At 49.0% G+C, this 22,335-nt stretch overlaps 1 protein-coding gene across 5 annotated transcripts in view; it reads left to right on the forward strand.

The window, feature by feature from the left end:
- The window catches only part of usp25 (ubiquitin specific peptidase 25), a 192,908-nt gene that overhangs the window by 84,448 nt on the left and 86,125 nt on the right, over positions 1-22,335 (forward strand). For all 5 annotated transcript variants that reach the window (XM_038801374.1, XM_038801375.1, XM_038801376.1 and 2 more), the window contains 5 exons: positions 3,469-3,596; positions 4,950-5,045; positions 5,941-6,108; positions 8,009-8,217; positions 16,764-16,834. In XM_038801374.1, coding sequence (XP_038657302.1) covers positions 3,469-3,596; positions 4,950-5,045; positions 5,941-6,108; positions 8,009-8,217; positions 16,764-16,834 — 672 coding nt within the window. The remainder of the gene's footprint in view (positions 1-3,468; positions 3,597-4,949; positions 5,046-5,940; positions 6,109-8,008; positions 8,218-16,763; positions 16,835-22,335) is intronic.

Below are 22,335 nucleotides of genomic sequence, written 5' to 3' on the forward strand. Positions count from 1 at the left end.
GGTGCTGCTGTATCTTCTCGTTCATTCAGTAGCATGGTCAACGTAAAGCTTCTTGCTCTGCTCAATGGCAAAGGAAAAAAACAACATTTGAAGCACATTTGTATTCAGCACCCCTGGATTATATCCTCCCCCACACCTTGCATGGGATTGTGTCACTACTGGTTGGCTAAAATGCTGCTTCTATACATTATATCCATCACATAACATTGCCTTCCGGACCTGGCCTCAAGAAGCTTCCAGTAGATCACACAACTTTTGAATATTCGGATATTTGGAAATTCATTATTAAATACAGGGGAGGTCCTGTGAGGATTTAAAAAAATACTTCAATCCAAGATTCAATACTGTTTCTTGAGCTACGTACAATGGAAGCCTGATTCTTCAGATTGAATTAATATAATAATATTATAACAGGCAAAATTTACTCATGTAAGTTCTTGGAGCTATCACCCAGCCTTCGTCTTTTCGTCACCCACTTAAAGCCTCTCCAGCTCCTCTCCCCCCACCCCCTTCGCCGCCGCCGTCTCCTCCCCTCACCCCCTCCTCCTCCCCTCCCCCCCCCCTCGCCGCAGCCGTCTCCTCCCCTCACCGCCTCTCTCCTCCCCTCACCGCCTCCCCCCCTCCTCCTCCCCTTGCCTTCTCCTAAAAGCTACCTCAACATTAATTCTCCTTCCTGGGATTCCTCCCCAGTGATCAGATGTAGTTTCCCCCCTTCAATCTTCTTCTTTCTACACCACAAGGCTGGAAAAGCTTAGAGGGCACATTACTGACATTCCTGGTACACAGGGAGATTGCTGCACTCTTGTTTGGACTAGAAAGAAATGCTGAATGTCACCAGTAACTTTACCTAAAGCAGCCTCGGAAAACTTTCCCATGTTTCCAGATTCAGCATGTTGATATCAATAGTAGGAACCTATACTCCTGAGGAATGAAATTGGGATACTGGGACTATTTGCCCTGGAGCAGAGCAAGCTAAGAGTAGATTTGATCATTATTTTTTTTTAATTATGAAGAATTTTAATGGGATGACAAAGGAAAATGTATTTAAGGAGTCGGCGGTGTGGACTTAACATGTTAAAGTTGCCACAAAGAGAGTAAATATTTACAAGGGTAGAGGGATCCTGCCGATGCGCTAGCTTTGGATTGTTCCATAACCTATGGTGGGGCAAGTGGTCTTCCTTTGCTGTGTGGTTCTTAGCCATGTCACCCGACATTAATGGAAAGTAGCCTTTAAATTGGGTTATGTTCACGGTGCAAGGTTTATCACAAGAACAAGCTTAATTAACAAAATGCTTGACTGGTTTTATGATACAGTAGTCCCCCTTTATAACGCGGGTGTTGGGGTCCAAGACAGCCACCCGCGTTGTATCCGAGCTGCGGATATCCATGATGGGGGTTTTAAATTTATTTAAAAATCTATGCATGCGCTTCCCATTGAGAGTCTACGGGGGGGCGGGGCGAGAGGTCAGACCCCCGTAGACTCACAATGGGAAGCGCTAGCATAGATTTTTAAATAAACTTAAAACCCCCATCGTGGATCCAATTAAAATTTCAGCGGCCGGCTCACTTTGATCCGGAGAAGGAAGCTGCTCTCACTGAAATCAGCCGGCCGCTGAAATTGACACTGCCCACTGCTCTCTCCCTCCAATCCAACTTTTAAGTTTTAATGTTTCTGATTGGAGGGAGAGAGCAGCCGGCAGTGTCAATTTCTTTTTTTTTCCTCCGGCTTGCCCCCTCTCCCCCCACATCCTCCAACTAGACCCCTCTACCCCCACACCCTCCGACTCGCCCCCTCTCCCCCCCAACACTCTCCGGCTCGCCCCCTCTCCCCCCCACACCCTCCGGCTCGCCCCCTCTCCCCCCACATCCTCCGGCTCGCCCCCTCTCCCCCCACATCCTCCGGCTCGCCCCCTCCCCACACCCTCCGGCTCGCCCCCTCTCCCCCCACATCCTCCAACTAGACCCCTCTCCCCCCACACCCTCCGGCTTGCCCCCTCTCCCCCCACACCCTCCGGCTCGCCCCCTCTCCCCCCACATCCTCCGGCTCGCCCCCTCCCCACACCCTCCGGCTCGCCCCCTCTCCCCCCACACCCTCCGGCTCGCCCCCTCTCCCTCCCAACACCCTCCGGCTCTCCCCCTCTCCCCCACATCTTCCTGCTCTCCCCAACAGCGTCCAACTCGCCCCCTGTCCCCCCACACCCTCCGGCTCGCCCCCTCCCCACACCCTCCGGCTCGTCCCCCCCCCCCCCCCCCTCTCCTCCCCCGTCCCCCAACACCCGCAGGGCCCCCCTCTCTCCCCCAACACCCGCAGGGCCCTCCTCTCTCCCCCAACACCTGCAGGTCCACCCTCTCTCCCCCACACCCCCAGGGGGGTCTCCCCCACACCCGCCCACACCCGCTCCCCCCCCAACACCCGCCCCCCCTCCTCTCCCCCCCCAACACCCGCCCCCTCCTCTTCCCCCCCCCCCCCCCCAACACCCGCAGGGCCCCCCTCTCTCCCCCAACACCCGCAGGGCCCTCCTCTCTCCCCCAACACCCGCAGGTCCACCCTCTCTCCCCCACACCCCCAGGGGGGTCTCCCCCACACCCCCAGGGGGGTCTCCCCCACACCCGCCCCCCTCCTCTCCCCCCCCAACACCCGCCCCCCTCTCCCCCCCCAACACCCGCCCCCCTCCTCCCCCCCCCCAACACCCGCCCCCTCCTCTCTTCCCCCAACACCTGCCCCCCTCTTCTCCCCCCAACACCCGCCCGCCCTCTTCTCCCCCCCCAACACCCGCACCCCCTCTTCCCCCCCCCAACACCCGCCCCCCCTCTTCTCCCCCCCAACACCCGCCCCCCCTCTTCTCCCCCCCCCAACACCCGCCCCCCCCTCTTCTCCCCCCCCAACACCCGCCCCCCCAACACCCGCCCCCCCCCCCCCCCCCCCCCCCTCTTCTCCCTCCCCAACACCCGCCCCCCCCCTCGGCAGTGTCAATTTCAGCGGCCGGCTGATTGTTTCAGTGATCTCTGGATCAAAGTGAGCCGGCCGCTGAAATTGACACTGCCGGCTGCTCTCTCCCTCCAATCCAACTTTTAAGTTTTAATGTTTCTGATTGGAGGGAGAGAGCAGCCGGCAGTGTCAATTTCAGCGGCCGGCTCACTTTGATCCAGAGAGGGAAGCTGCTCTCTCACTGAAACAATCAGCCGGCCGCTGAAATTGACACAACTGACAGTTGGGGTCCATAAGCCCCCCCGCGGTATATCGCGAACCGCGGTATTGCGGAGCGCGGTATAACGGGGGACTACTGTATTTAATAACTGGTGTAATTTCCTCAACAACTGGGCAGATGTGAAATTCGTAAGACCTGCACCTTTCTGGCATGGTTATGGCCTCCGTTCTCTCTCTTTCCCCCCACCCCCTCCCTCCCAAAGCAAACAATTGCCTTGTTATTTTCAGTTGCAACAACTGCTTGTCTTCTGTTCCCACAGCATTGGTTCACTGCACTCCCACCCGTCCTAACTTTCGAACTTTCCAGATTTGAATTCAATCAAGCTTTGGGAAGGCCTGAGAAGATCCATCACAAATTGGAATTTCCATCCGTCTTATACATGGACAGGTACAGCAGCCCTGTAATTATAGTGCTTTAATGTTGGAAAACAATGTAACATGTTTCAATTGGGGGGTGCGGTGGCATAGTGGTGTAGTCACTGGTCTTCGTAATCCAGACCACCCAGTGTCATGCTCTGAAATTTAAATTCATTAAAAGTCTGACGTTAAATGATCTAGTGTTAACCATGAAACCATTGTTGATTGTTGTAAAAACCCATCTGGCTCACTGATCTCTTTTAAAGAAGAAATCTGCTGTCCTTTCACGGTCTGGCCTACACGTGACTCCAGATTCACAGTGACTCTTAACTGTCCCCTTTGAAATGGCCGAGCGAGATACTCAGTTTAAGGGCAATTAGGGATGGCCACAAATTCAGGCCTTGCCAACGAAGCCCACATCTCGTCAACGAATAAAAGAAAAGTTATCAGACAAGAGTTGACTAAAGATTGACCAAAATCTTGGCTTTAAAGAGCATGTTCCAAGGAGGCAGAGGATTAGGGAGGCAACCATAGATCTTGTGCGAAGTATGTGTCTGATTTTTGTTCAAACTGTAAAGGAAGTTCCAATCTTTCCCATTCCGGCCCTGCCAGTTAGGACTTTTTGCAACAGAAACGCGTCCATACTACTGCGACCATGCTCAATCCATGCAACGGTGCAAGTTTGATTCTGCCATGGATTCCCATCACTCTTCCCCTTTTCTGTACCGCTACCAACCACCGATCCTCTCAGGAATACCACATTCCTTCCCTGACCGCTCCTGGGAAAAGCATTATAATACTAGTGTATCCCATGGTCCCCCTACTCCACTGATGCTTATTCAGCTCCCCTTATCAAGTCAAGCTGAATCAAATGCCCTCTTATAAGAGACTGTTTCACAATGAAAAGATTGCAATGGTTGGGGTTTCAGTTATGTCTCCACCTTCACTACCGTGGACTTTATATATTTTTTTAAATTAAGAAAGAGAAGCACTTCTCATTGTCAGGAACCAGTGGATACAGATTTCAGATCAGAAGCAAATGGACCAGGGGAGGATTTGAATTTATTGTTTTGCACCATGAACTGTTATGATCCGGAATGCGCCACCTGAAATGGTGGAAATAGATTCTGAAGTGAGAGGATTGCATGTTTAATTGGAAAGGAAAACAAAATTGCAGAACTATGGGGAAAGACTGGCATGTATTCAATGGCTCTTTCCAGGAGCTAGCACACACAATGGGCCAAATGCAATCCCCCCCCCCCCCCCCCCCCCCCCCCCCCCCCCCATATACTTCCAATACCTGACAACCCGATGCCTTTGCTCATGTTTCAGGCAGTGATATAATTTCTCCTTAATTGGATGGTGTGATTCTTTAAAAATACAGATACATGGATAAAAACAGAGAAATCACCAGAATCAAACGAGAAGAGATACGACGGCTGAAGGAGCACCTGACCATGTTGCAGCAACGATTGGAAAGGTACGAGGACGAGGAGGTTTGACTTGAGGGTTGATAGTTTGAAATCAGCAACTAGAAATTCTTGTGTCCCAGTAATGTAACATGTTGGAGACTGATAGATAAATAACAGCTCTTTTGAGCTGTAGCTGTGCCGCTTCTTTCTGGTCAGAATTTTGAGATAGACGCAGTTAAGGTGACACGAGATAATCCCAGGAGAAAGAAAGAAGTAGAAGAGTATTGTGATCGAGTTAGATGATGGAAGGTGGCAGACACAGGGAGAACATGCAGACTCCACACAGACAGTGACCCAAGCCTGAATCAAACCTGGGACCCATGATGGTGTTCATTGTCAAGCTCATCCATTAACGATACAACCCCACGAGAACAGGAGGAGGGGATACAAGGAAAAAAGATTTTTAAAAATAGCATATAGTCAGGCAGGACTGTCTGGAAAACTGTGAGTTGAACCAGAGGAAGATTAACACAAGGGGAAAAAATAGGCACTGAGAAAACACCTACAATTGGTAATATGCACAGTGTTTGTGTTGTGGTCGTAAACATCTGAGGTTGAAGAAGAGCTGGCATTTATATTGCACGGCCTCATCACAAAATCACAGAATTGATGCAGTGCAGAAGGAAGCCATTCGGCCCATCAAGTCTGCACTGGCTATTTGAAAGAGTGTTCTACCTAATCCCACCCCCTGCCTTATCCCTGTAGCCCTGCATATTATTTATTTTCAGATACAAATCCAATTACCCTTTGAATACCTCGATCGAACCTCTTGACGTCTCTCACTCTCTATCTCTCATTTAACTTTATTCTCCCTTTCAATTTTTCTTTCTCTTCCCCCCCATCTCACTCTCTCTTCTTTCTCTACTCCCCCCAATCCCACTGGCTCTCTTTTTCTCTTTGCAGGTATCTCAGCTATGGTTCTGGTCCCAAGCGATTCCCGCTGGCAGATGTTCTCCAGTATGCCTTGGAGTTTGCCTCGAGTAAGCCTGTGTGTACCTCACCAGTGGATGATGTTGAAACTGCTCCCCCCAATAGCACAACAGCAACTCAGACACCAGCCAGGCAAGAAAGGTTGGTATATAAAGCAGGACATTCTGCATAAATCAGCAAGAAATAGATAGCCTGTTGAGTTTTGTTGAAAAATGGAACGCTTATATGGCACCTCTTCACTTCTCTTATGTATTTTAATTTATTACTTTTAATTTTAATTTATTACATCATTAATGACTTGAATGAGGGAGTTGAAGGGTGGGTCAGTAAATTTGCAGACGATACGAAGATTGGGGGAGTTGTGGATAGTGAGGAGGGCTGTTGTCGGCTGTAAAGAGACATAGATAGGATGCAGAGCTGGGCTGAGAGGTGGCAGATGGAGTTTAACCCTGACAAGTGTGAGGTTGTCCATTTTGGAAGGACAAATATGAATGCGGAATACAGGGTTAATGGTCGGGTTCTTGGCAATGTGGAGGAGCAGAGAGATCTTGGGGCCTATGTTCATAGATCTTTGAAAGTTGCCACTCAAGTGGATAGAGCTGTGAAGAAGGCCTGTGGTGTGCTAGCGTTCATTAGCAGAGGGATTGAATTTAAGAGCCATGAAGTGATGATGCAGCTGTACAAAACCTTGGTCAGGCCACATTTGGAGTACTGTGTGCAGTTCTGGTCGCCTCATTTTAGGAAGGATGTGGAAGCTTTGGAAAAGGTGCAAAGGAGATTTACCAGGATGTTGCCTGGAATGGAGAGTAGGTCTTACAAGGGAAGGTTGAGGATGCTAGGCCTTTTCTCATTAGAACGGAGAAGAATGAGGGGCAACTTGATAGAGGTTTATAAGATGATCAGGGAAATAGATAGAGTAGACAGTCGGAGACCTTTTCCCCGGGTGGAACATACCATTACAAGAGGACATAAATTTAAGATAAATGGTGGAAGATATAGAGGGGATGTCAGAGGTAGGTTCTTTACCCAGAGAGTAGTGGGAGCATGGAATGCACTGTCTGTGGAAGTAATTGAGTCGGAAACATTAGGGACCTTCAAGTGGCTATTGGATAGGTACATGGATTACGGTAGAATGATGGGGTGTAGATTAATTTGTTCTTAATCTAGGACAAAAGTTCGGCACAACATCGTGGGCCGAAGGGCCTGTTCTGTGCTGTATTGTTCTATGTTCTATATTATGCACAATTTATAAGAGCATATACGGTGGGAATGGGGTGGGCCCTTCAGCTCTGCAAACCTGCCCTGTTCAGTAAAATCATGCATGACCTTCCTCCTGAGCTGCACTTTCCTGCCCAATTTTACTTTATTCTCTTAGTATCCAAAACTTCATCAACCTCTGTTGTGAATATACTCGAAGACCAAGTATCCACAGCTCACTGAGGTAAAGAATTCCAAAGGTTCACAGCCCTTTGAGTGAAGAGATTTCCCCTCATCTCAGTCCAAAATTCGTGACCCCTGGTTCTTTTATTGCGACCCCTGGTTCTCATGCAGCTTCTGAGGCCGAGAATGGCTAACGTAGTGCAGAGGGTAGTGTTGTGAGTGCAAGCGAGCATGTGTTAAATTCCCTTTCTTGCTTGCTGCTCAATGCATGAAATGTTTTCACCCTTCACTCTGAGTACCTTAAAATTGTGTCAGCAAAGCACCTCTTGTTAAAAATGGTAGCTGTGCTAGACTTTTAATGACGTGTGCAGAACTGAAACGTGCATCCACTGTGTCCTCCTGTATTTTTCTTAGCTGTACTGTTCATTGGATATCCTGTTCTGTAAATGGTTTTGGTAGAGTTTGATAGCTTCTTGGCTTGTGACGTTCGGGCTAAGCCGAGAATTATTAATTTGTTCTGATTAGGGAGGTAGCCTAACTCTGAATAAAGCATCATATGAAGTTCAGAATCTACATGGACTTGGGTGATGGGGCGAGTTGCAGAAATGTTTGGAAAGATAAACTAACCACCTTGCTTTCATTGTACAAAATCTGCCAATAGCCCAATGGAACAAGGACCCTTGGCACCTACGGAAGCTCCATGCACACCCCCTCCCCAACGGCTGGTGGTTCACAAACCTTTCACACAGTCGAGGATTCCACCAGAAAACCCAATGCATCCTGCACCACGACATATCACAGAGGACGAGTTGAGGGTATTGGAGGGTTGTCTACATCGTTGGAGGATGGAGGTGGAGAATGACACTAGAGGTATGACTTTCTGACCGCTCCTTGATCTGAATCTCTACTCTCTGTCAGATAGTATTATTTCTCAGTAAAACCTGTTCCAGTGCTCAGCTGTTTGATGATTTGAGGAGCCCAGAAGAAAGGTATATTCCCATCAAAGCTGAAAAGGGCTTCTGAGCTTAACTATAGGCCATTAGATTATTCTAAATGCCTTTAAGTTGAATGAGAAGGAACGACCAAAGCATTTTGGGAATGGGAGATTATATGAAAGAATGAAGTGTGGTAGTTTATTATTGTACTGGGCTGGTAATCCAGAATTCAAGTTAATCACCGTAAATTGTGAGGTGAATTCTTGACGTTTTGGGACAGGCGCTAGAAATCATGCGGTGAGAGCTCCTCTTCTGACTCCCCAAAGCCTGTTCTCCCATCTGCAATGATGGAATATTTTCAACTTGTCTGGATGAATGCAGCTCCAACTCGAGAAGCTCGACATCATTCAGGACAAAACAGCCCGTTTGATTGGCACCCCTTCCACAAACATTCACTCCCTCCACCACCGGGCACAGTGGCAGCCATGTGTACCATCTCCAAGATGCACTGCAGGAACTCGCCAAGGCGCTTTAGGCCGCACCTTCCAAACCCACGATTACTAGCATCTAGAAGGACAAGAGCAGCAGACCCATGGGAACACCACCACTTGGAAATTCCCCTCCGAGTCACTCACCACCCTGACTTGAAATATATATATTTTTTTATAAATGTTTTTTATTGGGTTTTTGAACAAAGTATATTTACCGTTATGTACACAGGATAAGAGACATATATATACACATATATAGAAGAGAAGGGCACACCCAAACATACCAAAGAAAAGAAAATAGTAAATAATAAAAAAAAAACAATAAAAAATAAAATAGAATAACTGGTAGGGTATTGTGCACCAGCTCAACAGCAGCAACTCTGTACACCTGGCAAAATTATTTACAACACATAAGTGGGCGACTGTTTGGGGGGGGGGGGGTGGGTGGAGACTGGGGAGGTGAATATACATTTGGGTGCCAGAGAAACAATTACAGTGGGCAATACTCGAGTGGGTTTGGTCTTGGCGTTGTCGCTTGCTTCTCCTGGACGGATCTCGCTGCCGTCTTGCGCTTACCTCCGCTTCCGTGTTCCTCCCGTCTTTCGTCTTTATTCTCTTCGTTCCCTGCTCCTGGAGATGTCATGTTCGTTATTGTATCCTGTGCCTTCCTTCCGGCTCTCATTTCCCTGCCCCCCCCCCTCTCTTGGTTCTCCTCTCTTGTTCCCTATCTCTTCCCTCTTTCCCCCACCCCCCGCCTCCTGTGATTCTCCTTTCTTTCCTCGTAGGTTTAGCTGTCCCCCCCCCCCCCCAGACTCCCGGTCTGTTGTTGCTATATTTATCTGGCTATAAATATGGCAGTCAATATGGTCGCCTTCCTTGATCCTAATTACGTTTGCTCTAGAGGCGCCAGGTATGTTTCGTTACCGCCACAACGTTCAAACCCGAATACTGATGAAAGAACCAAGACACCAGTTAGTTAGTTCAAAGTCAATACTATTTATTTACACACATGGTAATATCTACTCATGCACAAAATACTACAAACTACACTATCTCTAACGCTAACGCCTTAGTCCCACTCAGTCAGAGGAACAATGGCCGTTGTTCGGATCTGAGGCTGTTGGGTTCGAAGAGGTGACAGGAGAACAGCTAAAGTCGTCCGTCTGATGGTGAGCGTTGACCTTGGACTTACTGCTTCTGGTGCAGCTGGTGGATGGGTCTCCACTTCGAGAGCCGAGTCCAAGAGAGCGATTCTCTCTCGGGGGCTTCTTCTTATACCCGAAGGGGCTTCGCGCGCTTTTGGGTGGGCCTTGAACTTGGCCCCGATTAATTGGGCCGTATCTTGATCACTCGTATTGATCTTGACCAATAAAGGGGTGGGTGCCCTGATCGTTGGGCGTGTTCTAGGTGGCCGTTGGCCTTGCTTTGTTTATGCTTTCAGTTTGGGGAACTGGCGCCGGGGTGTCTGGAGCTAGATCGGTTGCTTGAGTGGGCAGCACAGTAGCACAAGTGGATAGCTCTGTGGCTTCGCAGCGCCAGGGCCCCAGTTTCGATTCCCCGCTGGGTCACTATCTGTGCGGAGTCTGCACGTTCTCCCCGTGTCTGCGTGGGTTTCCTCTGGGTGCTCCGGTTTCCTCCCACAGTCCAAAGACATGCAGGTTCGGTGGATTGGCCACGATAATTTGCCCTTAGTGACTAAAACGGTGAGGGAGGGGTTATTGGGTTACGGGGATAGGGTGGAAGTGAGGGCTTAAGTGGGTCGGTGCAGACTCGATGGGCCGAATGGCCTCCTTCTGCAAGTATGTTCTATTTTCCTTTGTTCCCAGAGATGGGCCATCAATATGTTAATTGACCTATAGTTTCAGCCTCGTCTGGGAGTTGCCTTCTCAATACGCATACCGGCTCTGTGCCTGCTTGCTTTCTTAACATTGTCCATATTTCCCTACAGTCCTTGCGATCATCCATTTTGTATTCTGGAAGTGGCCATCCCAGTTGGCTACACTATCCCACTCGTGCTTTGGCGACTTTCTCCTGATTCTTGGCTACCTGGCTATTCTTCCACTTGTTCGTTGGCCACAAACAGGTCCCGGAACAGTTGCGTGAATGGCTCCCACGTTCTGTGGAAGCCGTCGTCTGACCCTCAGATGGCGAATTTGATTTTCTCCATTTGGAGAGATTCCGAGAGGTCGGACAGCCAGTCTGCAGCTTTGGGTGGTGCTGCTGACCGCCAGCCGAACAGGATTCTACGGCGGGTGATCAAGGAGGCAAAGGCAAGGGCGTCCGCCCTCCTCCCCAGGAATAGATCTGGCTCGTCCGAAACCCTGAAGACCGCCACTTTCGGGCATGGCTCCACCCTCTTCCCCACCACTTTGGACATTGCCTCGAAGAAGGCTGTCCAGTACCCTGCAAGTCTGGGGCAAGACCAGAACATGTGGGCGTGGTTGGCCGGGCCTCCTTGGCACCGTTCACATCTATCCTCCACCTCCGGGAAGAACCTACTCATACGGGTTCTTGTTAAGTGGGCTCTATGTACTACTTTTAGCTGCGTCAGGCTGAGCCTTGCGCACGTGGTGGTGGAGTTGACCCTATGCAGTGCTTCGCTCCAGAGTCCCCACTCTATCTCAATCCCCAGGTCCTCTTCCCATTTCTTTCTTGTTGCGTCCAGTACGGTGTTGGCCCTTTCTATCAGTCGGTCATACATGTCGCTACAGTTTCCTTTATCTAGTATGTTTGCGTCCAGTAGTTCTTTCAGTAGTGTCTGTCGTGGCAGTTGTGGGTACGTCCTTGTCTCCTTTCATAGGAAGGTTTTGAGCTGTAGATACCGTAGCTCGTTCCCCCTGGCTAGCTGGAATTTCTCTGTCCGTTCATCCTGTATTGTGATCCTACCGTCCGTGTATAGGTCCCTGATTGTCAGTGTCCCTCCGTCCTGCCCCCATCTTTTGAAGTTGGCGTCAGTCAGTGCTGGTGTGAACCTATGGTTGTTGCAGATGGGACCTTTGACGGCATTTTGGTCAGGCCAAATTGTTGCCGTAGTTGGTTCCAGGATTAGAGGGTGGCTATCGCCACCGGGCTGCTGGAGTGTTTTTTGGGTGGGGATGGGAGTGCTGCCGTGGCGAGGGCCCGGAGGGAGGTCCCCGTGCAGGAGGCCTCTTTGTGCGCACCCACTCGGCTTCTGGCTCCTTGATCCATCCGCTTATTCGCTCGGCCGTCGCTGCCCAGTGGTAGAATTATATGTTTGGGAGGGCTAGCCCTCCCAAATGGATCTAAGTAGGAAGAGATACCTGGGCAGCACGTTCAGTTTGATCGTCTTTACTCCCCCCGCGAGGGAGAGTGGGAGTGTGTTCCATCATTACAGGTCCTTTTTTACTTCCTCCGTCAGACTGGTGAGGTTCCATTTGTGGATCCCTGTCCAGTCATGGGTTATTTGGATCCCCAGGTAGCGGAATTTGTGTCCGGCTTTTTTAAACGGCAGTCCCATTAGTGCTGCCCCCCCCTATTTGTGGGTGTACCGGGAAGATCTCGCTTTTGCTCATGTTGAGTTTTAAGCCCGAGAAGGCGCCAAACTCTTTCAGGTGCGCGATGATTCCGTCCATGTTGCTCTGTGAGTCCGAGATGTAGAGGAGCAGGTCATCTGCATAGTGAGACTCTGTGCTCTCTGTCTCCCCTTCGGAGCCCCCTCCAGCTTTTTGCTGCTCTGAGCGCGATTGCTAGTGGTTCGATCGCTAGAGCGAACAACAGCAGGGACAGTGGGCATCCTTGTCTGGTGCCCCTGTGCAGCTGGAAGTATTGGAAGTTGGTATTGTTGGTCCGTACGCTCGCCATGGGAGCGTTGTAGAGGAGCTTTACCCAGGAGGTGAACCCTGTTCCAAGCCTGAACCGTTCCAGTACCTCTATGAGGTATTTCCATTCGACTCTGTCGAAGGCCTTTTCTGCGTCTAGGGAGATGATTACCTCTGGTGTTCTCTCCCTGGAGGGGGTCATTATCACGTTCAGCAGGCGCTTGATGTTCGAGGTAAGCTGTCTACCTTTGACTAAGCCCGTCTGGTCCTCTGCGACCACCTCAGGCACACAGTCGTCTAGCCTTTTGGCTAGGATTTTGGCCAGTATTTTGGCACCCGCGTTCAGCAGTGAGATGGGTCTGTATGACCCACATTCCATTGGGTCTTTGTCTTTCTTAGGTATCAGCGAGATTGAGGCCTGTGCTAGCGTGGGTGGCAGTGTGCCCCTGGCTAGCGAGCCTGTAAATATCTCCTGCAGGTGCGGGGCCAGTGCTGTCGCAAATTGTTTGTAGAAGTTCGCCGGGAATCCGTCCGGTCCCGGCGCCTTCCCCGCCTGCATGGAGCTAATGCTGTCCATGATCTCTCTCAGTGCTAGTGGTGCTTCCAAGCCCCTTTTTCTGTCCTCCCCCACGACTGGAATGTCCAGTCCATCAAGGAACCATTTCATCCCAGAGTCCCCCATTGGGGGCTCCGAAGTGTACAGCCCTTGGCAAAAGGCCCTGAAGGCTTTGTTGATCTTTTCTGGTTCTGTTTCTAATGTGCCTCTGGTATCCCTGATTTTGTGCAATTTCTCTGATAGCTGCCTGCTTTCTCAGCTGGCTTTGTTTCCGTGTTCGTATAGGGTCCCACATATCTGGCGGAGTTGGTGCACTGCTTTCCTGGTGGAGAGCAGGTCAAAGTTCCTTTGTAGCTCTTTCCTCTCCGCCAGGAGCTCTATGGTCAGGGCCTCGGAGTATTTACGGTCTGCCTCCAGTATGGAGTCGACCAGCTGCTGCCTAGCTGCCCTTTCCTCCCTATCTCATCGTGCTTTGAAAGTGATGATTTCCCCTCTTAGTACGGTCTTTCGCGCTTCCCAGAATGTGGAGGACGAGACCTCCCCGTTCTGGTTGTTCTATGTGTACTTTGCTATGGCCCGCGATATCCTTTCGTTGAAGGCCTGGTCAGCTAGTAGGGCGATGTCTAACCTCCATGTGGGGCGTTGGGCCCTGCCCGTCTCCAGCCTCGCGTCCATGTAGTGTGGAGCTGTGGTCTGATACCACAATTGCGGAGTATTCAACTTTGTCTATCCCTTTGTCCAGGGGGCACCTGACATGGCCGCCCGCTGTGCGTCCGCCACGCGGGTAATCCCCTGTACACTGGGGTCTCCCTTCGCCCAGAGACCGTACTGGGTGGGTGCTTGCAGCGATTCCTTGTTTCGAGCCCTTGGTTGTGGCACTTTGTAGCCCTATTCCTTTTCTAGCCTTGTTTGTCCCTCCTTCCCTGTGTCCCCCCTCTCCGGTCTCTCCCTCCCTGTGTCCAACCTCCCCCATGTCTCTTTCTTTCCCCCCTCTCCCATATACCCCTCCTTTGTCTCTCTTTCCACTGTTCCTATCCCCGTTTGCTCTCCCGCCTCTGTTGAATGGTCCCCCCCGCCTCCTGCCTAGCGCCTTCCCCCCTGTTGGGGGGCGCGCTGCGGCCCTGCTTTGTTGCATGCCTCTGGCGCTAGCTTTCCTGCTGGTGCGGTGGCCCCCCTCTCGGGTGTTACTGTCTCGCTTCTCCCCTGCCCGGCCTCTGCGGTTTTCTGCCCGCTCTTCCCCCATCCTACCCTGCATTCCTCTTGCTTGCTCTCCCTTCTCCGCTACTCTCGTTCCCTCGTGCTGGGGCCTGGTCTCCCACCTGAAGCGGTCCCTCAGGCAGTGGTTTATTCTTTGTTCAGGGTGCGCTCGCCGTGGCGGGGGCAGGGGTGCTTGGCATTGCCTCAGCCCCCCCCCCGTCGGCGTGTTGTTGCCCCTTGCCAGGGGCACCTCGTTTTCACCCTCGCTGCTGGTTTTCCAGCCCATGTTCCTCGACAAACTTGTTTGCTTCGGCGGGGGCTATAAAGAAGTATTCTCTTTCTTGCTATATGACCCAGAGTTTTGCTGGGTCCAGCATACCAAAATGCACGCTGCTCTTGTGAAGAGCTGCTTTCGCTCTATTGAACTCGGTCCGTCTCCTGGCTAGGTCTGCCCCAATGTCCTCGTAAATTCTAATGGAGTGTCCTTCCCATTTGCGGGTTCTGTTTATCCTGGCCCAGCACAGGGTGAAATAAAATGAAAATGAAAATCGTTTATTGTCATGAGTAGGCTTCAATGAAGTTACTGTGAAAAGCCCCTAGTCGCCACATTCCGGCCCCTGTCCGGGGAGGCTGGTATGGGAATCGAACCGTGCTGCTGGCCTGCTTGGTCTGCTTTAAAAGCCAGCGATTTAGCCCTGTGAGCTAAACCAGCCCCTAAGGATTGTCCCTGACTTGAAATATATCGGCTGTCCCTTCACTGTCGCTGGGTCAAAATCCTGGAACTCCTGCCTAACAGCACTGTGGGTGTACCTACACCTTATGGACTGCGGTAGCTCACCACCGCCTTCTCGAGGGCAATTAGAGATGGGCAATAAACGCTGACCGAGCCAGTAATGCTTTCATTCGATGAAAGAATTGAAACAAACAATGGGGGTGATAAAGAAGTGTATTGAGAAGCCAGGAAAGTACTAAAAAAAACACAGGCTTCACTGATTGAGTGAAGCAATTGAATGTCACACTCACGGATTGACATGGCAAAGACCCACAATAAGACAATTAACTGTGACCTCTCTCAATGGTGCTGTTGTTTCAATTTTATACATGTTGTTGTGCTAATCATTGGAGCAAAAAGAAAATCCATGATATCCAAAACTAGTAAATGCTGGCAGTAAACAGCAAGTCTCTCAGGATCTGAGGAAACATAAGAAATAGGAGTACTTTATACAGTTCCTCAGGCCAACTCTGCCATTCAGTGTGATCATGGCTTAACCCATACTGCCCTCAACTCCACCTTGCCGAGAGTTTCCAATAACACTCCGCCTCTGTAATAATTAAAAAATATATAAATTTAGAATACCGAATTCATTTTTTTTCCAATTAAGGGGCAATTTAGCGTGGCCAATCCACCTACCCTGCACATCTTTTGGGTTGTGGCGGCGAAACCCACGCAAACATGGGGAGAATGTGCAAACTCCACACGGACAGTGACCCAGAGCCAGGATTGAACCTGGGACCTCTGTGCCGTGAGGCAACGGTGCTAGCCCACTGCGCCACCGTGCCGCCCTAGACCTCTATAATAATAACAAACAGGTTGGCGATTTGAATGGAGGCGTTGGTCAGAACAGAAGCACGTTCTGATCCGTCTGTATGTCAAAATAATAATAATCTTTATTAGTGTCACAAGTAGGCTTACGTTAACACTGCAATGAAATTACTGTGAAAAGCCCTCCTAGTCGCCACATTCCAGTGCCTGCTCGGGTACACTAGGGAGAATTCAGAATGTCCAATTCACCTAACTGGGTCATGGGGAGCACATGCAAACTCCGCACAGACGGTGACCCAAGCCGGAATTGAACCTGGGACCCTGGCATCGTGAGGCAACAGTGCTAACCACTGTGCTACCATACTGCCCAAATGTTTGCCTGCTTCCAGGTAGCAGTGGAGTGGCATTTTCTGATTTTATTTTACGAAGGACGTTAATGCTCGGGATTGGAGCATCTCCCATTTCAATGTAAAATTCAGCGCTTCAGCTGATTTTGCACATTTACATTGGGACATTGTATTTGGCATCTGGGCTAATAATCAGACATTGTCTTGTTTGTCGAACGCATGCTTGCTATGTGATGACAGTACTGGCTTCGTTGTGATACCCTCTCTGCTCGGGTAACCTGTGGGTTTAGGCTCATGCACTAAGAGCGACCTCGGCAAAGACCTGTAGAATTTCCAGACAAGTGGGTGAAGAGAGAGATTTTGCTTTGGGCTAACCATATCTCAAAAGACAGTCCTGAGATTCATTTTTAAACAAGCTCTCCAAAGCCCAGCCAGTCGGTCAGAATTTTCTTATTTATTGAGAAGGAATTAGTTGTGTTCATGAAGAATTCAGCTGTTGTCCCCATCGGGGTGCAAACCGTGTTCCCTGTTTCAAGCTGTCAGTCACAATTCCTGGTGTGTTTTTCAGTTCTGCAGGAGAGTATCGCCAGGCTTCACCGTACCATCGACATGATGTACACCGACAAGACCATGATGCAAGTAAGCACAATATCTGTGGTTTTAACTGAGCTTCAGGCAATCTGCTCCTGAAATAAGCAGGTCATGAAGGGCAGTGTCCACCTGACTTGAGTTCTATTTATTTGTACTTGGTTTTGCAGCTAGCAGGGAGGGTGGGAACTCTGAAATACTGAGTGCTGGGTGGCTGAGGGAATGCGCTTTTGGAGTTAGGTGGAAACGGAGTTAGGTGGAGCTAGGAGAAGAGGCTACAAGAGAGCTGATTGGGAAGTACTTGGTAAGGTCGATAAGTCTTTACAACTTCCATCACTTTTATAGTTTGGAAATCCATTTTGTGGTTCATAATCTGCAAGGGCTATAATTGGTGGTTACGAGGACAAGGAAAGATGAGCCCTAGAGATTTGGATATAATCAGATATCAAGTATCTTCTAAAGGTTTAATTTAAAGGGCTGCGGCATGGCAGGAGATCGCCAGGCCTTGGTTTGCACCTCTTGCTGCATGTGGGAGGGCTGGAACATTTTCAGTGCCCAGGCCCACATGTGTGCAGGACATGTCTCCAGCTACCGCTCCTGGAAGCCTGGACTTCGGAGCTGGAGCGGCGGCTGGGGACACTTTGGAGCATCCGCGAAGCTGAGAGTGTTGTGGATGGCACGTATAGAGAGGTGGTCACACCGCAGGCTCAGACTCCGCTGGAAGGGATGGGTGACCACCAGCCAGAACAAGAGGACTAGACAGGCAGTGCAGGTATCTCCTGTGGCCAATCCCCTGCAAAACAGATATACCTCTCGGATGTGGGGGTGGGGGGGCAGGGGAGCAGCAGCAGCCAAAGCCGTTGCAGCACGGTTGGTTCTGCTGCAGAGGGGAGGAGTAAAAAATGCGAGAATGCAAAAGGTATAGGGGACTCGATTGGAAGGGGAATAGATAGGCATTTCTGTGGCCGCAAATGAGACTCCAGAATGGTATGTTGCCTCCCTGGTGCTCAGGTCAAGGATGCCTTGAAGCGGTTACAGGGCATTATGAAGGGGGAGGGTGAACTGCCAGTCGTGGTGCACATCGGTACCAACGATATAGGTTAAAACAAAAAAAAGGGATGAGGTCGTAAAAGGCGGCACAGTGGTTAGCACTGTTGCTTCACAACGCCGGGGACCCAGGTTCGATTCCCGGCTCGGGTCACTGTCTGTGCGGAGTCTGCACGTTCGCCCCGTGTCTGCATGAGTTTCCTCCGGTTGCTCCGGTTTCCTCCCACAAGTGCCGAAAGACGTTCTGTTAGGTAATTTGGATATTCTGATTTCTCCCTCTGAGTACCCGAACAGGCGCTGGAATGTGGCGACTCGGGGTTTTTCATAGTAACTTCATTGCAGTGTTAATGTAGGCCTACAATAAAGACAATAAAGATTATTATTCAATAAGCAGTAAGCAATGGCAAACATTCAAAGAGCGCATGGAGGAACTGCAACAATCATAATAATCACTCCACACATGCAGACTCTGCACAGTGACCCAAACTGGGAATTGAACCTGGGACCCTGGTACTGTGAAGCAACAGTGCTAACCACTGTGCTACCGTGCCGCCCTGTGTTACTTTTGTGCCAGACAGGAATTGTTTATTCCTGTCTGGCACAAAAGTAAAACAGGAAAGGTGGTCAATCCATGGCTCACAAGGGAAATTAGGGATAGTATTCAATCCAAGCATATAAATTGGCCAAGAAAACCAGCTGGTCTAAGGATTGGAAGCTGTTTCGAATTCAGCAAGGAAGGACCAAGGGATTGACTAAGAAGAGGAAAATAGAGTACAAAAGTAAGCTTGCAGGTAACATGAAAACTGACTGTAAAGTTTCTATAGGTACGTGAAGACAAATGTAGGTCCCTTACAGTCAGATCCAGGGTACTGAAGGAGGTGGCTCTAGAAATAGTGGATGCATTGGTAGTCATCTTCCAGGATTCTATATACTGCGGAACAATTCCTGCAGGTTGGAGGGTGGCTAATGTAACTCCACTGTTTAAAAAGAGAAGTCGAGAGAAAGCAGGTAATTATAGACTACTAAGCCTGACGTCGGTAATGGGGAAAATTCTAGAAATCATTATGAAAGCTTTAATAGCAGAATCAGCATGGAGGGGAAGGGGAAATCATGCTTGACAAATCTACTGGAATTCTTCGATGATGTAACTAGTAGAATTGATGAAGGGGAGCCAGTGGATGTGGTTTATTTGGACTTTCAGAAGGCTTTTGACAAAGTCCCGCATAAGAGATTAGCGTGTAAAATTAAAGCTCATGGGATTTGGGGCAGTGTATTGAGATGGATAGAAAACTGGTTGGCAGACAGGAAACCGAGTAGAATTTGCGTGTCTTTTTCAAATTGGCAGCCAGTGACTAGTGGGGTGCTGCAGGGATTGGTGCTCGGACCCCAGCTATTCACAATATATATTAATGATTAAGACCAGAGAACAAAATGTCATATCTCCAGATTTGCAGATGACATCAAGTTGGGTGGGAGGGTGAGCTGTGAGGAGGATGCAGAGATCCTTCAGTGTGATTTGGACAAGTTGAGTGAGTGGGCAAATGAATGGCAGATGCAGTATAGTTTGAATAAATGCGAGGTTATCCACTTTGGTAGCAAAGACAAGAATGCAGATCATTATCTGAATGGCCATAAATTAGGAGAGGGGAACGTGCAATGAGATCTGGGTGGCCTCGTACACCAGTCACTGAAGGTAAGCATGCAGGTGCAGCAGGTGATAAAGAAAGCAAATGGTATGCTGGCCTTCATTGCGAGAGGATTCGAGTACAGGAGCAGGGATGTCTAGCTGCAATTATACAGGGCCTTGGTGAAGCCACACCTGGAATATTGTGTGCATCTTTGGTCTCCTTATCTGAGGAAGGATATTCTAGATATAGCGGGTGTGCAGTGAAGGTTTACCAGGCTGACTCCAAGGATGGCAGGACTGACGTACGAGGAGAGATTGAATCGGTTAGGATTATATTCACTGGAGTTCAGAAGAATGAGAGTAAACTTGCTCAGAATATAAAAACAGACAGTAAAAGTTTTTACAAATATATAAGACAAAAAAGAGTGGCTAAGGTAAATATTGGTCCTTTAGAGGATGAGAAGGGAGTTTTAATAATGGGAAATGAGGAAATGGCTGAGGAACTGAACAGGTTTTTTGGGTCGGTCTTCACAGTGGAAGACACAAATAACATGCCAGCGACTGATAGAAATGAGGCTATGACAGGTGAGGACCTTGAGAGGATTGTTATCACTAAGGAGGGAGTGATGGGCAAGCTAATGGGGCTCAAGGTAGACAAGTCTCCTGGCCCTGATGGAATGCATCCCAGAGTGCTAAAAGAGATGGCTAGGGAAATTGCAGATGCACTAGTGATAATTTACCGAAATTCACTAGACTCTGGGGTGGTCCCGGTGGATTGGAAATTAGCAAACGTGACGCCACTGTTTAAAAAAGGAGGTAGGCAGAAAGCAGGAAATTATAGGCCAGTGAGTTTAACTTCGGTAATAGGAAAGATGCTGGAATCTATCATCAAGGAAGAAATTGCGAGGCATCTGGATAGAAATTGTCCCATTGGGCAGACGCAGCATGGGTTCGTTAAAGGCAGGTCATGCCTAACTAATTTAGTGGAATTTTTTGAGGACATTACCAGTGCAGTAGATAACGGGGAGCCGATGGATGTGGTATATCTGGATTTCCAGAAAGCCTTTGACAAGGTGCCACACAAAAGGTTGCTGCATAAGATAAAGATGCATGGCATTAAGGGTAAAGTAGTAGCATGGATAGAGGATTGGTTAATTAATAGAAAGCAAAGAGTTGGGATAAATGGGTGTTTCTCTGGTTGGCAATCAGTAGCTAGTGGTGTCCCTCAGGGATCCGTATTGGGCCCACAATTGTTCACGATTTACATTGATGATTTGGAGTTGGGGACCAAGGGCAATGTGTCCAAGTTTGCAGATGACACTAAGATGAGTGGTAAAGCGAAAAGTGCAGAGGATACTGGAAGTCTGCAGAGGGATTTGGATAGGTTAAGTGAATGGGCTCGGGTCTGGCAGATGGAATACAATGTTGACAAATGTGAGGTTATCCATTTTGGTAGGAATAACAGCAAACGGGATTATTATTTAAACGATAAAATATTAAAGCATGCTGCTGTTCAGAGAGACTTGGGTGTGCTAGTGCATGAGTCACAGAAGGTTGGTTTACAAGTGCAACAGGTGATTAAGAAGGCAAATGGAATTTTGTCCTTCATTGCTAGAGGGATGGAGTTTAAGACTAGGGAGGTTATGTTGCAATTGTATAAGGTGTTAGTGCGGCCACACCTGGAGTATTGTGTTCAGTTTTGGTCTCCTTACTTGAGAAAGGACGTACTGGCGCTGGAGGGTGTGCAGAGGAGATTCACTAGGTTACTCCCAGAGCTGAAGGGGTTGGATTATGAGGAGAGGTTGAGTAGACTGGGACTGTACTCGTTGGAATTTAGAAGGATGAGGGGGGATCTTATAGAAACATTTAAAATTATGAAGGGAATAGATAGGATAGATGCGGGCAGGTTGTTTCCACTGGCGGGTGACAGCAGAACTAGGGGGCATAGCCTCAAAATAAGGGGAAGTAGATTTAGGACTGAGTTTAGGAGGAACTTCTTCACCCAAAGGGTTGTGAATCTATGGAATTCCTTGCCCAGTGAAGCAGTTGAGGCTCCTTCATTACATGTGTTTAAGGTAAAGATAGATATTTTTTTGAAGAATAAAGGGATTAAGGGTTATGGTGTTCGGGCCGGAAAGTGGAGCTGAGTCCACAAAAGATCAGCCATGATCTAATTGAATGGCGGAGCAGGCTCGAGGGGCCAGATGGCCTACTCCTGCTCCTAGTTCTTATGTTCTTATAAAATTCTAACTGGACTGGACAGGGTAGATGCAGGAAAGATGTTCCCAATGGTGTGTGTGTCCAGAACCAGGGCTCACGGTCTGAGGATACGGGGTAGACTATTTAGGACAGAGATGAGGAGCAATGTCTTCACCAAGAGAGTGGTGAGCCTGTGGCATTCGTTACTACAGGAAGTAGTTGAGTCCAAATCATTGTATGTCTTCAAGAAGCAGTTAGATATAACACATGGGGCGAATGGGATCAAAGGATATGGGGGAAAGCGGGATTAGACTATTGAGCTGGATGATCAGCCATGATCGTAATGAATGGCGGAGCTGGCTTGAAGCGCCAAATGGCCTCCTCCTATTGTTTCTATAAGAATACTGATCTAGCTCGTCAACCTCCTAAAGGGGAAAAGGTTTCAGCTGCATCTCTCCATTAGAACTAATTTGATGAAATATGAAGTGTTTTAACAAAAGTGTCGTTTTTGAGATTTCTGTGCATGTTATACTGAGGAGCTAGTGGAAACGAGCATGTATGTTACTATAAGAGTACTGACTTGACCAATTTTAATATACATCAGAAGCTACAGCATCACCTTATGGAGGTGTAGTTTCTGATGTGCGTTTATATTATACAATGTAATGTGCCTTTGGTT

Source organism: Scyliorhinus canicula, chromosome 7 (assembly GCF_902713615.1).
Source record: "Scyliorhinus canicula chromosome 7, sScyCan1.1, whole genome shotgun sequence".
NCBI lineage: Eukaryota > Metazoa > Chordata > Chondrichthyes > Carcharhiniformes > Scyliorhinidae > Scyliorhinus > Scyliorhinus canicula.